Below are 18,519 nucleotides of genomic sequence, written 5' to 3'. Positions count from 1 at the left end.
TTAAGCTTAGTTACTTGATAACAAAAACGCATTTAATGCAAAAAATTAGTCATTTCTTTAAAGTGTAAAGAATTAGTTGCTATACGGCTATTTAATAAAGTTAATGTATAATATGTATGCATATTATTTGATAACTGTCAACTTATGTCATTTCTGTCATTCATTCATATTGCTGACTAAAATATTATTGAATATATTATAATAAAATATTGTTTTTATGAACTATTATTTCAAATGAAACTTCTACGATTATTAACATATTTATTACAGTTATATGTATGTCTAACCAAGTTAAAATATATTAAATAAAAAAAATATTAAACTTACCAAAGATATGCTACTGGTCTTTTGAATTCACAAAAATAATATACAATTAGCCAAAGTCAAACTCTGGGTTTAAAAGTTATAAATAGTAAGAAACATCTTTAGGAAAGCCTAAGTTATTTGCGATTGTTGGCTAGATTATTAGAGGTCAGATCACAGAACGTTATGCCAGTTTATTTGACGAGGGGTATAAAGCCGGCCATTTGTGGGATCCTGCCATAAGGGGTTAGGTGTAGTCAGAGACATAAAAAATGACAATTTGAAATATTTTTTTTGTCATTAACTTATATTTTTTTTTATAAACTCGAAATCAAATATCCTTCGATCATACATTAGTTTGTCATGTTTAAAAAAAAAACTGTATAAATTTGTTTGAAATTCGAGCTATAGTGGTTACCGGCTCAAAAGTCATAGTTTTGAGAACACTTTGGTAACTATCGAATAACGCGAAAGTATTTGTCGGATTTCTAAGATATTAGACTTTAAGAAAAATCTAAAAAAAAATAATTATTTTTTAAAATGTCTGACTACCCCTAACCAGGGTTACAAATAATGCATTAAGAAAATAATTGAATTAATCCCGGATCAAAAAATAAAAAACTTGTAATCCGTATTAAAAAATAAAAAATAAAAATATCAATCTTAAGCAGATAGTTAAGAATTTAAAAAAGTATTTGTTTTAGAATTAACATTTTATTGCGTTCATTCAAATCTAAAAGTAATATTTTCAATTTTGAATCCCAAACTTCTTAGATTAAAAACAGAAAATCTAATTTTTAATCCCAACATCGGGATTATGAAATAAAAATTTAACTTTTGACCCCAAATGTTTTAATTTAAAAAATCGCAACTCTGCCAAAGCCAGCCACTTATAAGATCCCGCCATAATACGCGATGAAGCTATTTTCACAAAAGTATTTGTTAATATTTACTTCCGCAATAACAACAACAAAGAGAAACTCACGACGTTTACAAGAAAAGAAGATTAAATAATTAATTATTTGTTATTTACATATATCAAACCAAATACTGTTAGCATTGCTAATGTTTGTTTTACGAATTTATTAGTAATCTATATTATGCAAATATTAATATTTTTGATACATTTTGATTACAAAAAAATAATGTACTTATAATGGTTTTCTGTTTCACGTATGTATTTAATTTACAAATTGGCAATATGGCATTGCTATATATTATATTAACATACGTTTTATTAAAATATTATATGTGTCTATGGTGCAATGAAACACGCGGCATTTTTATGCACGTATTGCCTTCAATCCACAAAATTTAATATTCATAATAATAAAATATATTCTTTTGGGTCTGTAGAACCAATTGCCACCTAAGAAAATATTGTATACATATTGTGTGTATACATATGCGAAAATAAATGCTACTCTGGTAGAGTAGATTGAACTCTTGATTACATACAATGGTGTTTGTAAATAATATGTTTACGTAATTTAAGCTTAATTTTCTTTCCTAATTTAATAATTCAACTTAAGTGCTATATTAACCAACAAAGGAGTGAAAGCTATAATAAATATATATAAATCCTCTGACAAGAATTAAATAATATCTACTTTTTTATACTTCGCAAAAATAAACTTTATGCTAAAGTTAACATACACATGTATGTTTAAACATATATTACAAAATAAAAGCTAAAACATACCTAATTACACCATTTCATTATTGAATAATTGCGAAAACCAGCTGTTGTAAACGCTTCAAGCACAACTAATAATAAATATCAAATTCAATAGCCTAAATCTAATTGAACTTCGGACTCTTTGTAATTTTTTCACATAGTACCTAACTCTCGATGTTTAAAATGTAGAATCGTATATATCTCATTTATTTCTATTTTCATGTTATATCAGTTGTTTTCCTATCGCTGGTATCTATACTGTTTCGTCTAACGGTGCCATTATCGCTGTAGTTAGCTGCATTCGAGCTCCCAGTAGTTGTTGAGCTAACGTCATCTTGTAATTCGCGCTCAATATTCGCATTATTGTTATTTTCGGCAATTTCATTAATGTTACTCTCATCCAGCAAGAATGTGTGATTGATCATTCTGCTTTGACTTGTTCCCTCAACATTACCATTGGTGCTTTCACAGCATTCTAGATCATCTGGTGGCAAGAGTATGTTCCTTCTTGTTGGAACGTCAGTATGTGATTCTTGTCGCTCCTGCAGCTGCGCCTCGACTACGCTTTCGTTCATAAGATTTTCGGCCTCTTCATCGTTTTGTATTGACGCAATCAATGCAATGGATTGATCAGCACCAAGTATCAATCCATGGATGGCTTGTGCCTCGTCAACTTCTTGGTTAAGAACATTCTGCTCTTCTTCAACCAAGTTCTCTCCCACCAGTTCAACCGAATTATTCTGCGCAGGATCCAATGCTATATTCATATTCGAATTTAATATCATTTGTGACGAGCCCATTGTTGATACGGTTTCTGCTCGAACGTCAGAAAATGGCTGCGCATCAAGAAGAGTATCTTTGTTTTGATTTACTTTAATGCAGATTGTACGTGCTTCTGGATGCGTATAGATGACATCACTTGTTAAATCACTACGTTCATTGTTCCTAATATGGCTGCCGTCAATCACATCACCTACCTCCGTCAGTTGCCCGGCAAACGGAGGTGGTAAACTGTCGATCAACTGACTATCATCTTTTGAAAGATCATCAAAACTAGTCGAACACCCAGCAACGACACTTGAAATTTTTAACACTGGCATTGCAACGATAGGTTCATTGACATCATGCGAATACCTTATTTCATCTTGGGGCGTAACTGTAGCATTTGTTTGAGGCAATCTCTCAGGCACTCCAACGTCGGCTTGACTGTAAATGTCTGTTATCATTAATGGAGTTGGTAGTAAATATTCATTACTCAGTTGTGACATATCAGAATTCAGTAGCAATCTACTTGTGGTAGGTTCATTTTCTGAAGTAGTGCTATTTAAAACGCCCTCCGATTTCTTTCGTTCGTCGCTTCGTCTTTTCAACGCATCGCTCACTGATAATAAATCATCAGTAACTTCGTTTCGTGATTCCGTTACGTTAGGCGTACATATAAACGTATCTTCAGAACTGTGTACATTTTTATTTGACTCCTGAACCTCTGTTGATAACAGCGGGGGCATGTCGAGTTCCCGATACTCTCGTTTGTCTTCTTCTACTTTTTTAATACCTACCCAATCCTCATCATTATCATCGTCTTCCTCATCTTCATCGGTTTCTTCATTATCTATACTATCCGAGTCCTCGTCGTTTTCAGAATATTGAGAATCTTCACCATTTGATCGCTTGCCGTTGGGTATGGCATTTGCCACGATATGGGTATTTGTCATTTCGACGTCGGACACATCAAGGTCTTTTTCTTGTTTGATTTGTATTGTTGCGAAATCAATATTATTTAAATAATCCTGCTCATCCATCTCCCTAACGGACAATTTTAATGTCTCTGCCGCAGAAGAGTTTGTAGCTGACTCATACGCATTAAATATATCCTCATAACCACGATCAACTGGCTCAGGTTTAATATGAATTTGGGGAAGGTACCCTAAATTGGCTTGAGAAATACCACTGTTGGTGTTTGCGTTTATCTTACTAACTCCTGATGTAGACTTGAATGCCTTCGCCGTCCGCGCTAGTGTCATAACCTTTTGTTCTCCACGTTTATATTTAACAACTTTATGTACGGTTTTCTCAGGTTTTGTTCTTTGTATCAAACTTGTAACTGGAATATTAGAGTTTGAATTTTCACTACTACAATATGATTCTCTCTCGATTTCACTTCTATGTTCATGTTCCATCTGCACCCCACAACTAACGCTAGTAATTTGAAATAACCGATCTAATTCAGCTTTATTCGGTTTAATATCCTCATTCTCCCCTTCAAGACATGTAGTATGTTGTGTTGTTGCTGCTTCGCTGGATTCGTCATTAGCCTTGCCTTGGGTACAGGACGCGATATTATCGCCGAACTCAACACCACTCGAAATTGCAGATATTTGGAATTGCGGTATTGGTATAGTTGTCATGACAGTTGGCTCTAGATGTACCGCTTCAATAGTTTCTATCTTATTACTCTCATAATCCTCGTCAGTTTCGTCTAATCGCTCTTGTTTGACAGCCCTTAATAACTTTTGATTTGGCAGGGTATCACCAGCCGTTTCAGATTCTTCGTGCACAGTCCCATTCCCAGACGCAAGTTCATTTTCATCCAACTGAAATAAATAAATCGTATTACCTTTTTTTTCATATCCTTAAACTACAACCTTTGAAATACTCACCGACTTATCTTTACTTCGCATCGCATCTTTTCGTTTTTTTTTCTTTTTTTTCTTTTCTACTCGGACACTTTGTTCTTCCACAATTGATGAATTTAATGTGCCATGTTCTTTTTTGATTTTCAATTTTAATACTGGCATTTTTGTAAATGGAGCTAAATTCTCATTGTCTACGTCAATCACTTCTTGCTTAATATGCACAGCGCTTTGGGCAACACAATCCTCGACTGGTTCCCTTTTGATTGCTAGGTCAGTAACATGTCCCCCAGTTGTTTCATCTTCACCATCATTTTTGGGACCATCATCATCATCCTCGTCATCATCATCATCTCCATGGTGAAAACCATCATCATTCGTCACGGCAGCCTCCTCCGCTCTTTTGGCAGTTTCATCGGATGGTGCCGGGATTTCGGAATCAATTCCTACATGCACCTCTGGCTCATGCTTAATGCTCACCAGTACATCTAATGTTGATTTTAATAAGTTATCTACCCTTTTAAGATCTTTACGAGAGACTCCTTTTTTACTGCCTTTTTTTCCTGACATTTTTCCATCGTCAGTTAGTGTTCCAGTACTATCATTGGCATATTCTGTTGTCGTGCAACCATGGCTAGCAGCCATTATTTCAGGGGTCGAAATACGAGTTAGCGACACAATTGGTGTCATGTCCAACGATATGCCAGCATTGCGAGCGAACGCTTCGGCAGCAGCGGCCTCTACTTCGTTTTCATTTTTAATACGAATTGTGGATTCGGCTGCAAGAGCAGCGACTGGTATATGTTTTGAGTAATTTAAGTAAACTTTTGCACAGTGTGCTGCATGTCGCTGATACTCAACCTCATTACGTAATTGACGATTACAACCCGCACACTTTTTAGTCCGTACTGCACATAAATGTGTATTGTAAAGAAAGTTCGTTAAAAAAGTGTGATGACATTGAGGGCATTCACGATCGAGCACCCACATATTTGGAGGGATTTCCACAGTGTGGTCTCGTAAATGTCTGTTAAAAATTTTTTTTTATTAAACTCGAATATATTATATTAAAAATATAATATATATATACCTTGAATACGCATAGGAACTGATCAACGATTGGCCACAATGTCCGCATATGTACGGCGTTTTAGTTAATTTATGCCATAACTGATGACTTTTGATGTCGTTAGTTTTTTTTATAGTTTCATTGCAAGCCGTGCAAATATATCGTGGAATGTTAGGCATATGTACTGCCGCTATATGTTGATCCAATTTTACTTTGCTAATAAACCCTTGATCGCATATATTGCACACTTGGCGAAATTTCGTGTTATGGGTATTCGTAGTCGTTGGTTTCTCCATATCCATAGGTTCTTCTTTTCTGTGAATATTTAAAAATACCATTGTCATGAAAATTATATAGTAGTTAAGTTTCTCTTCATTATTGAAAATTTCACATTAAATTTTAGTTAATCCATTAACATACGTTCTTTAATATTATATATTGTTTATTATACATAATTACATTTCCTCTTTGGGTTTTAAACATTTATCAACTGTTTTCCCAAATTTTCCTTTCTTTTTTGTATCAGGCGGTGGATCGTTTAAACGTTGCTTTTTATTTGCCAGCACTATTGGGCCGGTTTCCCGCTTTATTTCAGTTGTTTCTATTCTTGCAATTATCTCATCCGATTTGCGCTTACGTCCACGTTTTACACCAGCTTCCTCTTTTATATCAATACTAGGTTTAACATCCGCATTAACGGTCTAAAACATAAACACATTAATATAATATTTTTCACCTCTTGTAGTTTTTACCTTTTTTTGTGCCCCGCCTTTCAATCCGAGCAACTTCCTAGTCTGAACATCTGTAGCATAACACATGTCACGAAACTCATAAAAATCATTGATTTTATCCACGCAAAGTCCACAAACACTTTGAGGCATTCTATCATCCTTGCAAACCTAAAATAAAAATTGGTCATCTTATTTCATGTAAAACAATTTACATATTATATATCGTTTACTGTAATGCCAATGCATTGAACGATTTTTTGGTGCAGTTTCAATTCGCCGTCACAATCTACCGGCTCCTGGTCTTCTGTATCAGCATCCAATATATCGTACTTGTCCTCTCTATCGATTCCACAAAGACGACATATTTTATACAAATTCGCTTTCAACGCTTTATCTATCTTAAATGCAAACGACATTCTCACACAAACCGAAGATTTGTCAAGACGTTGCTAAAAAAAATAGCTCTCGGGTTTACCCAACATAAAGGACTAATGTAGCTAATTATTTTACAATCAATAACTGCGATATTTATATAGTAAAAAATATTTACTAATCAATTATTGTTTAACAACAAAACAAAGACTCGGTCAAAAAATTTATTTTATTAAGACATTTCCAATTAATTTGTATGAAATAGTGAAAATTGGAAACACCACCGTATACGAAAAATTACACTCTCAAATTGTCATTACAATTGTGAACTATTGAATAAAAGAAGAAGTGTTAGACAACAAACTCAGGGTATCCGACAGTATTAATAACGTAAAAATATGTATTTACACAAAATACTTGTTAAGTTGATGATTTTTAATTATATAGGAAAAGCAAGCATTTCGCACACTTATATAAATTATATTAAAGAATTGACCGAGGAAACGTTATTCAATTTCATAAAAGTAACTTTAAGACGAAGCTTGCGAAACTATTATTTAAAATTATATATATAAAGATATATTGATGCCCATTCAAATACAACTTTCTTTTCTTTGCTTGACAATTCATACTTTAGCAACAAAGCGAAGAAAGAAATAGGGGTATGTCAGAATGAACGCGTTGCTTTAAATGTTTCTCTAATAAAAGTGGCAACTGTTGCTTGGCAAATCGTAAAAAGATGGGAGATGTCCAACATTTTCCTTCGCTTTGCTTTGCTTCGCCACGATGTGACTCATACAATTTTGGTCGTGTGAACTTGAACAACGAGTAATAAGTGCTAAGTTGTTGGAATTAGAAATAAAGATGAAGTGTATAGCCATTAAATTGGAACTTTTGATTAACAATCTATTTTAAATCTAGATTTATCGAGAAATCCGTTACAATTGGTGTCAGAAGTGGAATTGTCAAATAAATTCCCAAGGATATAATTATATGAAAATGACCAAGTAATGTACAAGGCACATAGCAGTGCAAATGTCGCAGATGTCAACGCAGACGTTAACACAAATATCGACACAGTTTAAAGAGCAGTTAGAATCGCAGTTAGAAACGTTGGAAGAGCAATCCGCAGCGCAAGATGCACGTATATTAGCCCAGGTGTCCTCACAGTTGAACGCAAAGATAAAGTAGCTACATTGTTCGTTGCGTTTAAAGGTCCTGCAGCGAAGATATTACAAACCATTTCAAACTGCGAGTCTAGTAGTTATAAAACGTTAATGGATGCATTAGACGGTATGGAACGCACAAAGAGCCAATAAGTCTCTGCAGGAGTTTTCTACAGAAATTAATAGGTTAGCTCGCTTCGCTGCGTTAACATGTTCAAAACTGACATTTGCGGAAACTGTTTCGTATGCTTTGACACAGGAAACCGAATCTCTGCTTAGCAATCGAACATTCAAAGCTGGTGAACCAATTACTTGAAAAAATTGAAGAAAATATGCAGAGACTGGAAAAATCTACAGAAATGCGTAAGAAAAGTTATGGTGTGGTTAAATGCTTCAACTGCGGAAAAAGTGGCTATATTGCACGCAAGTGTAACCAGTCCAATTCAGTTGGACGTAAACGCAAAGCTGAGGAAGATCAAGCAAATGTCAAATCCAACCAATCGTTCAACTAAAGCGAGCCAGACGAAAAGGGCACGGGCTGGCTCCCGCAGGCAAATGCCCTGTAATCTCCATTTCACAAATAAGCAGGAACACGAGTAACGGTATCGTTAGTGTATGTGTTGACGGCAAAAAGCGTATACTGACTGTGGATACGAGCGCGTCACATTCCATGATTCGATGTGATCTGGTTAATAAAGAAGTAAGCCCATTAGTACTGCAACCGGAGAAGATATCAAGTTCTCGGAGAAGTAACGTGCGAAATCGTAATTGAAAAGGCAGCCATGTTACATAATTTAATAGTGACAGATATTGTCGACGAGGTCATAATTGAGTAGACTTTCTAGCAAAACAAGAAATCATAATTGATATGGAGATGAAGATTATGGCCTATACAAATATGGAAGTGCCATTTATGTTCGGTTACGATAATAAGTACAACGTTAGACGAGTTATAACAACAGAGAGCCAGCAGATTCCACCAAAATCAGAAGCAGTTATTTAGGCAGATATAGATGGAGACTATGGGCCAATAAAGTTGTGGATTGTTAAGGCCACAAAAGAATATACACCAAACTTACTTTTAGGCAAAACCCTAGCTATGAAAAAACAAGATGAACGTGTTCCAGTAAGAGTACTCATTAAGTGCAAGTGACCATTTAAACTGTCCAAAGCCATACTAGGGCAGTGTCAAGAGATTGAGGCCGTGATAAATTGCAAAATAGGTCTTGAGGAAGATTTCATAGACGAAAACAACATATTGAGCGAAATTAACAGGTAATTTTTGGTAATGATCTTCGACTACCGATTAATTTGAGATTTAGAATTAACGCAAACGAAGGCAGGAATGCTAAGGAAGTCAACAGCATCCTAGAAGACGGGATAAGGGATATACAAGCCATGGTAAGACAGCGCACCAAAATTATGAGCGACAAAATGAAAGCAAAATACGACAAGGCAATGAACTCTGACACAATAAGTCGAAAGAAAGGGCTGTCTCCTCAAATAAGAGTGTAATTGGGAAGGACCATAACAGGTTATTAAACGAGTCAACGATGTAGTGTAACCATGGGAAAACCAAGGAATAAAATGAAGGTAGTTCATCTGGAACGGCTTGCAGCGTTTGATACCGCAAATATGTCTAATCAAGACGATCAGACTTAAATGCAGGACAGTGTAGCGAACATGAATGCCAGAACAAATCTGAATCGACGATAAACTGCTAGAATTAACTAAATAGCGAAATTCGTAGTTGCCAGAATGTTCGAGAACCGAAGCAGGAAATACAGTTATAATTAGAGTGTTGTCGTGTTAAGAGCAATTGAGACATAAGCAAAAATTTGTAAACTCGAATAACGCGTAATTGATGTTAAGTTTTTGAAATTAGTAATAAAGATAAGTGTATTGCCATTAAATTGGTTACAAGGTAGACGATTTATCGACAAATCCGTTACAATTTATGATATTGTTTTAAATCTTACTTAGTGTAATTATACAGGGTTTTCCAATTAGAGTATAATGAACCCAATTTTCGAGTACTTTATCCACTAAATCAATTCGTATGTCATGAACAGCACGTTCAATATTGACTTCTTAAGCTTGAAAAGAGTCTGGTTTATTGCTTAAGACCAATGACTTCAAATAACCCCACAAGAAGTAGTCTAATGGTATTAAATCACAACTTCTTGGAGGCCATTCATTGTCACAATTTCTTGAAAGGATCAAATTTCCAAACTTTTCTGGCAGTATATCGGATGTTGCATGCTGGGTGGCACGGAGCCCCATCTTGTAGGAACCAGATGTTGTCAAGATTAACTTCCTCCAATTGCGGCCATAAAAAGTTGGTTATCAACGATGTATACCGCTCTCCATTGACAGTATTGAATAATTCGTAAATGTTGCTCTTGCGTATACCTTTCCTTGATGAAATTGTAAACTTTACTGAATACAATGAAAAAAATTACAGATCATGACATACTAAAGAGAGACACTTGGAAATCATATAATCCCTAAAGGAAATCCAATATATATGTTAGATACGTTTTCAATACAGTTTGTTGAAACAAAAAATCTCCATACATTGTACAGCTATATGTTTTTGATTACATTTAGAAAAATACAACCCTGCCACTGTTAATACATAAAAGTCTAGATTAGTTTTTTATTGCATAAAAGATGGCGTCCAAAGAAGATAACGTTTCTGATGAAAATTTAGGTAATTACATATAAAGTTAATCTGCACAGTTAATATTCGCTAATAAAATTATGTAGAGTAGCGTATTAAATAAGCTGTGACAAGTGTCCTTTTATTAAGCAAGTATTTTTATTTGCGGTCTTGAAAATTGGCGCATTGATGTCTACTTGTGACATCTTTAGTAAGATAAAAACGTGAGCCTCGTGAAGTTAGAGATAAAAAAATGAAAGTCATTTTAAAACTAAATACACTTTTCTTTAGTATTATGAAAAAGGTATTCATTTTTATGTTTGCATTTCAGGGCGACGAACGAGATCTGGAAGGAAAGTTGTAGCGCCTCCCTTAAATCCAACGCCAGTTCGTTCAACTAGACGAACCAAGAGAAATATACAGGAACAAGTTAGTAGTTATATATAACAAATAGCGTAGCAATCTTATGATATCAATTCTATATTAAAATTGTAAATGACGAAAAAAGCTTGTTTTTGTGTAAGTGTGGCGAGGTTCCATTTACACATGATTTGCTAGAGCAAAGATGATTTCAAGCAAGGGCCAACTGAATTATTTATACAATTATGCTTATCGAACAAAATGTAAATTCATATTAAAGAGGTTTGTATTTAGATTACAGAAACAGACGACGAAGTGCGGCAAACTAATATAGAAAAGGAGGCAAATACCGTTGACCATCATTCAGACGTAATAAAGGAAATGTTAGAAGAAGCCGCACAAGGCGTTATAATTGAGAACCCTAATGAAGATAGGAATGATTTAGACTATCAAGAACAATACGTGGAAAGTGAAGAAATAGTTGAGGAGGTTCCACAAGATGATGACTGCATTATATATGAGGAGCAAGTCATTGAGGAGGATCATCAGCAAATTGAAGATGATATTGAAATGTTCGCGGTTCAAGAGGAAGAGCAAGTAATTACAGAAGTGCCCATAATATCTGATACAGGAATCGACGAAAAAAGTTCATCTTTTCCTTTCGGACCAACTGGGGGGCAGTCTGAGACATCGGAAGATGTACAAAACGAAGATGGTACGAATGAAACTGGCGCAGTCGAGAGCTCATTGCTTGCTTCTATGGCTGGGGATAATGCGAATAGCTTACCATCAGTCGGTGGAGGCGAAGAAAATGATGTCAAAAAGGAAGATTTTGAAGCGAAAGTTGCGCTCGTGGAGGCAAATTGTGAAAAAATGGAATCGGAAGATTCACTTTCTGAACCAGCAATAGCTGAAGATATAGGAAATGCCGCAGAAGGAAGTGATGCAACAATTGTAAACACCGAACTAGTTTCAGAAGATGAGTTACCATTACCCTCGAAGCCTGAAATAAATGACGCAGAAGAAGTCTCTGATGATGAACTGCCAGCACCCAAACGAGCTGAATTACCTGCAGATGCAGAAGTAATATCTGAGGATGAGTTACCCACTGCAACCTCGCAAGCGGAGAAAAAATCGCCTGCTTTGTCACCAGATGCCTCCAGTAAGGTCATTTTATTAGAGTCAACTTCTAAGGAATCTATGGGTCAAAAGAGAAAAGCTGATGATGGTGATAAAAGTGATTGCAAATACGAAAAACAGCGAAAAGTTGAAGAATCAAAGAAACGGAGCGAGGAACAATACAATCCAATGAGCCCAACATCAGAAAGTAATGACGCAACACCTATTGCATCAGTGGAAAAGAAAATCAAAACAGATGTTAGCTCTGTAGGTAAGCATTTTGAAGGATCTAGAAAACAACCCGAATTAGATTAGATTAGACCATTCTAGAACGAATCCAAACGAAATACGTCTTATTTTATGTTTGCAGAAAGTGAGCACAAAGAAAGAAAAAAGGAGAAAGAAAAGGATCGGGAGCGTGAGAAAGAAAAAGAAAAAGAGAAGGAAAAGGAAAAAGAAAAAGAACGTAAACGACTACCCGATTTAGATAAATATTGGCGTGCAGTCAAAGAGGATCCTGCCGATTTTACTGGCTGGACATATTTATTACAATATGTAGACAATGAGGTACGATTAACTTACAAAATAACACATATTTTTTAATGAAAATGAGATGATGAATACCTAGTTATTTAAATAAATGATTTTAATCGCGCAGTCTGATGCTGAGGCAGCACGTGAGGCTTATGATGCATTCCTTTCACACTATCCGTATTGCTATGGGTATTGGCGTAAATATGCAGACTACGAAAAGCGCAAGGGTATTAAGGCCAACTGCAACGCGGTGAGTACTGTTAACATTGCGTTCATGAATACATTTGCAATATGTTGTATTTTTCACTATGCAATTTATTATAATTTAATAAAATTTAAAATTAATAAATGGAATTACAAAAACAGAAAAACCTCAAATCGAATACGGGGCAGCGAATTTTTTTAGTGTTCAATGACAGTTTTCGGTCTTAAAATACAAATGTTAACTTACTTCACTGTCTCTTTTTACGAGTATAATAATATTTATTTTTGTGGGTACAATAAGTCGGGCGACGATGTTTTTAAAAACAACTCTATTTTTGATATTGGTTATGGCTGTCTTACGACATCATTTATCGCGCGCAAATTTTTATTTTTTCGTTTGTAAATTGGTTGTAGACTTAATTATAAATTATACGAGTATATTAATATATGTGAAATCAGCAGAAATATGTAGCATTTCACGGAACATTTCCGCACTTCGGGGTCTCTATAACTATTTATGTTTTCAAAGAAAGAAGAATTGAAACCTTCAATATTTTCTGTCAGCACTTCACTTAACTAAGGCAGCGAAAGCATTAATTTTGCTTAAATACATCACGTGCAGGCCATGCGTAAGTACAAATGGCGTTTAAATGAAGTATTTGTGAATTAAAATTATTTAAGTTATTAGGTTAAGTTAAATTAATCAAAATAAAATTTATGAAAAATTAATTTTATTTATATATTTATATGAGATCATAAATTCCAGCTTCGCAAACAATGTGCACTGGTGTATTGTTGAATGCGTGTGATTCCCTTTTATCCAAAAGTCTCCAACTCCCTTTAATTTAATAAACCTATTTTCCATTTTAATATTTAAAGATATTGATTTAAATAATTTTGACAAACTTTTATCAACAAGTTTAATTGATATTTTTTTCGATATAAATTATCACAACTTTAAAGAGATATTCATCACATTTCAATTGGTTTTAATTTTTAAGTCAGTTATTTACCCCTTCGAAATACAAGTCCGAAACTTCTAGGCAACGAACATTTGCGTATATTTTTAATTTGATAATTTCACATTTCGGCAAATTAGAATTTTTTAAAATCCAGCCCCATTTTTCCTTGCACCTCTTCCTTAAAACACTATAGTATACACGCACAATACGAAACTAAACAGAATCAAGCTAAGTATCTCTGGATTACATTTTGCCAACTAAACTTTTGCCAACCTTCTTTCTTCTCTTTTTTATTCACCTCAATTATTGGTTTTGCGTGATCACAACGACTTCAAAAACATCTAATACTACAATCAAATGCACAACAATCCACACGATAATATATTAAATGCAAATTAACGCCTAATATTTAGGTATTCGAACGCGGCCTTGAAGCGATCCCATTATCTGTGGATCTATGGATTCATTACTTAGCACATGTAAAGAGCAATCACGCCGAAGACGAGTTGTATATACAGTCACAATTTGAGCGCGCTATAGATGCATGTGGCTTAGAGTTTCGTTCCGATAAACTGTGGGATGCCTACATTAAATGGGAAAGTGAATCGAAGCATTACCAAAATGTTGTTAAAATTTACGATCGGTTGTTAGCCATTCCAACTCAAGGCTACAGTGGTCACTTTGATAAGTAAGTATTATATTAATAAACGCTTTGAACATTTGTGTAGTTTAATTTTGTTAATCATTTTTGGAACAATCCAACTTCGTTACATTCTAATGTTACTAAATTTTTTAAATAATAACATTACACTCCATATCTAACGATGTTATAATTTTTATACTCTTGCCACATATTGCTACAGAGTATAATAGTTTTTTTAACCTACCAGTTGTTGTATGGCCTAAAAATAATCGAGTTAGATTAAGGGTTATATATACATATATAATATATATAATTGTTCAGGATGATGAGACGAGTTGAAATCCGAGTGACTGTCTGTCAGTCCGAGAACTTGAGTAAGAATTGGTACACGTGTACCAAAAACCTATAAATTGCCATAACTAAGCCGTAAATTAAGATAAAAACCCGTAATTCGGTACGACGAATCGCAATAATGAGGGGCACCTCTGATTTGACAAATTTTTCGAGTGGGCGTGGCCCCGAACCCTAATAGGTTTAATGTATATGTCTCCCAAACTAATCAAGCTTTATCACCAAAATTTGCACATGACATATTATATCAACACCTCTTGCGACAGCATGAAAATAGATGAAATCGAATATAACGGTTTTGTTAAAAACAACTAAAACTACGCTAAATCAATACCGAAATGCGTCAGAGATATTTAATTTTACATCCGAGATGACACAAAATTCCTTTTAGGAGCAGATGTGAAAATTGGACAATGGGCGTGGCACCGCTCACATTTTGGTGAAATCACATATCTCCGAACTTACTCATCCAATTTCAACCAAATTTGTTACAGAACGAAAATGGGCGAAATAGGACAGTAAGCCCGCCTCTCGTATAACACAACTTTAAATTCCATCTGATTTTTTCACTTTCGAGTATACAAATCAAACACTAATTAATGTATAAACATTTCACGAAAATTTCACTTAAGGTATGTCATCTCAGGTCTAAAAATAGGCAAAATCGGAACATAACTATTCAAGCCCCCAGATACCAGAAATGTGGGCCCCAGAACCTATGGCTGACTTTTTGCCGAAAATATCGGTCAATCTGTGAGATACATATTTGAAATTCGGAGAATTGTTTTCTTTTCTCGTAATATGTCAAAAATTGGTTGAACTGGATTATATACCTAATATAAAGATTTTCGATCTTCCAGTTGACTTTATACTACATATATCGGCCAATGTGCTAGTTATTTTAATGAAATTGAGAAAGAATATTTTTCTAATAACAATAGTTTATTTATAAAATTTCTTGAAAATAAGTTCTCAAGTATACCTGAGCAATATTAAAAATTAGTGCAATCAACAATTTCATTTCTTTGCCCCCAATGATTTTAGTATAAATTTCGCTGACTGGAAGTAAAATATAGTAATAAAACTAAGTGAGTCTATGACCTTTAAAATAAGTTAATATGATACCAAATATGATTGTAATCAATTTACTATTCCATTAAACAATGAAGTTGAACCTTTTCGCTACATTTCTTAATATAAAGTTTTGCCCACATCTTTGATACTTGCCAGTTGCTAAAGTATGAAATGTTCGGTTACACACAAGTTTGTAACACATAGAAGGAAACGTCGAAAACACTATAAAATATATATATATATATAAGTGATCAGCGTGGCGAGCGGAGTCGATTTAGTCATGTTCATCTGTATATACGAGAACTAATCCTTCAGTTTTTGAGTTTTATTGGTGAAGGGTATTTATAGCAATCGAAGTTTACGCTTTTTCTTTTTACTCAGTTCAAGTTTAGAAATGCGTTAGATTTAAAGATTCAATAATATGCTTATTTGGGCCCATAATACATTTAAATCAGAAGTATCAAAACCGTTTGACATATCCAGAAATAAAGGTTTACATGTTGGTTGAGCTTGTCTGACTGTTATATTCAATTCCCAATTCCAGTTTCCAAGACTTAATAAACCAGCACTCCATTGTAAGTACTATTAGCGCAGATGAACTCAGGAAGATACGCTTCGAGCTTCGTGAAAGCAATTCGTCTCGTTCTTCATCGTCTCGATCTAAGAATCGCCGAAGTGTTTCAAAGGACAAGGAAAGAGAAAAGGACCGCGAAAGCCGAGATGAAAAAAAGGACGATGAGTTAAGCAGCAAATCACCAAATACTAAAGATGCTGAGTTTATTACAGAAGAAACACCAGCTGTTTTAAATAGTGAACCTCTGAGTGATGATCGCGACACAGACGCTGCTAGCCATATAGATCTTGGCGATGTCAGTAGCCTCAGCGAAGAAGAAGAGACCGTTATCAAAGACAAAGTTATATCGATTCGGCGTAAATTGCACAAGGTCACCGTTACTGCAGTGACCGCACGTTGGACTTTTGAAGAGGGCATAAAACGTCCTTATTTCCATGTAAAACCACTCGAACGCTGTCAGCTAAAGAATTGGAAAGATTATCTCGATTTCGAAATCGAAAAAGGTGATCGTACACGAATCTTAGTGCTTTTTGAACGCTGCCTTATAGCGTGTGCTTTATATGATGAATTTTGGCTGAAAATGATTCGATATCTAGAAACACAGCTAGATCAACCCGGTATTGTGGCCATTACCAGCGATGTTTATCGACGCGCATGTGAAATCCATCATCCCGACAAACCGAGCTTACATCTAATGTGGGCGGCATTTGAAGAGTGCCAAAATAATTTTGACCGTGCTGCCGCGGTACTACAGAACCTTGAAAAGAAATGTCCGAATCTGTTACAAATTGCATATCGCCGTATTAATGTGGAACGCAGACGTGGCGATATGATCAAATGTCGTGAACTCTACGAACACTATATAAATACGGCAAAGAATAAAACAATTGGTGGTAGCTTAGCGATTAAATATGCACGATTCTTGAACAAGATTTGTGATGATCTCGATGGTGGCCTCCGTGTATTGCGACAAGCACTAGATAAAGATGCAGCAAACACCCGTGTAGCTTTGCAAATGATAGATTTGGTTTTGCAGCGACCAAGAGTAGATGAAGATGAGGTTGTACTAATAATGGACAAATTTATGGCACGTGAAAATATGGACCCAGAACAGAAAGTGCTTTTTGCTCAACGTAAAGTTGAGTTTTTGGAAGATTTCGGTGGAACGGCAAAGGGTCTTCAAGATGCTCAGCGCGCTCTCCAATTAGCATTAAGCAAAGCAAATGAAGCCAAGAAGAAACGGTAAGTTCAGTTTAGAGCTTAATGTTTGTTTAATAATCGCTGATCTTTTTTTTTTTTTTTGCTTTTTTTTTTTTTAGAGAATCAAGCCCCTCCCGAAAATCCTCATCGAACAGCAAAGAAAGTTCAATGTCAAATTCGGCTATTTCCTCGGCATACAATAACGGTACAAACGCTACTACTCCGAGCTATAACTACAATTCCGCCAACTCGGCTTATTATGGACAACAAAATAGTGGAGCATACACAACGCAACAATCCTACGATGGTTACTATAACCATTGGCAGTATGGATCTAATTATGGAAATTATGGTCAATGGAGTGGCTATGGAAATTATTATTAAATATAATTAATTTTTCGAAAATTCCTATAACTACTCACTTTATCAGGCGCCGCACCACTTTTAACTAAATTGGTTATTAATGTTTAAAAATATTTTTAGTAATAATACTATATTGAATCACTCTGTGTAAATTTTTAAGATTTTCTGTTGACAAAGAAAAATACAAAATACATTTTATACACCTTATTCTTTTACATAATGCATTAACGTTCCATATATATTCGTACTGGTGTGTTCATACAAAAGAAATCTTGGCGCCGGCATGAATTACTTAAAACTGAAGCTGTAGACCTGATAAAGAGAACAACTGCTAAGTACATACTAGGTACGATGACTAGATAAACTATCATAAAGGAATGAATCCAAGCTCTTGATTGAACATGATAAATTAAATTAGATTTTTCTTTAATTGTAATGTAAAATTGGCACACTTTATTCTTTAACTGTCAATTATTCTATTCGGACACATACATATGTATATGTTGTATGCACGCGGTAAT

General features: G+C 34.8%; 2 protein-coding genes and 1 long non-coding RNA gene across 5 annotated transcripts; 2 read left to right on the top strand and 1 right to left on the bottom strand.

The window, feature by feature from the left end:
• Positions 1-1,356: 1,356 nt before the first annotated feature.
• LOC106618704 (uncharacterized) lies at positions 1,357-7,086 on the bottom strand. 2 transcript variants are annotated; one of them, XM_036378368.2, is made up of 6 exons: positions 6,645-7,086; positions 6,436-6,582; positions 6,143-6,384; positions 5,705-5,998; positions 4,627-5,641; positions 1,357-4,575 (listed from the first exon to the last, which is right to left on the bottom strand). In XM_036378368.2, exons 1-6 carry the CDS (start codon positions 6,828-6,830, stop codon positions 2,200-2,202), a joined length of 4,260 nt encoding a protein of 1,419 aa, XP_036234261.2. In that variant the 5' UTR covers positions 6,831-7,086; the 3' UTR covers positions 1,357-2,199. The 2 variants fall into 2 exon arrangements, with proteins under 2 accessions (XP_036234261.2, XP_014092025.3); XM_014236550.3 differs by having other exon boundaries at positions 4,642-5,641; positions 6,645-7,084.
• A 372-nt stretch (positions 7,087-7,458) lies between these two features.
• Positions 7,459-9,908, top strand: LOC118683893 (uncharacterized). Its single transcript, XR_011394791.1, has 2 exons — positions 7,459-8,156; positions 8,898-9,908. It is a non-coding gene; the product is annotated as an uncharacterized lncRNA (long non-coding RNA).
• A 638-nt stretch (positions 9,909-10,546) lies between these two features.
• On the top strand, positions 10,547-18,218 carry Prp39 (pre-mRNA processing factor 39). Of its 2 annotated transcripts, none has more exons than XM_014236545.3 (8): positions 10,547-10,665; positions 10,946-11,043; positions 11,269-12,364; positions 12,464-12,660; positions 12,752-12,877; positions 14,207-14,481; positions 16,406-17,677; positions 17,755-18,218. In XM_014236545.3, exons 1-8 carry the CDS (start codon positions 10,626-10,628, stop codon positions 18,017-18,019), a joined length of 3,369 nt encoding a protein of 1,122 aa, XP_014092020.3. In that variant the 5' UTR covers positions 10,547-10,625; the 3' UTR covers positions 18,020-18,218. The 2 variants fall into 2 exon arrangements, with proteins under 2 accessions (XP_014092020.3, XP_014092021.3); XM_014236546.3 differs by lacking the exon at positions 10,547-10,665 and adding an exon at positions 10,682-10,838.
• Positions 18,219-18,519: the final 301 nt, after the last annotated feature.

The sequence above is a fragment of the Bactrocera oleae genome, chromosome 2 (assembly GCF_042242935.1).
Source record: "Bactrocera oleae isolate idBacOlea1 chromosome 2, idBacOlea1, whole genome shotgun sequence".
Classification (NCBI taxonomy): domain Eukaryota; kingdom Metazoa; phylum Arthropoda; class Insecta; order Diptera; family Tephritidae; genus Bactrocera; species Bactrocera oleae.
The sequence above is the reverse complement of the archived record's forward strand: the minus strand, read 5'-3'. Positions and strand labels throughout refer to the sequence as shown.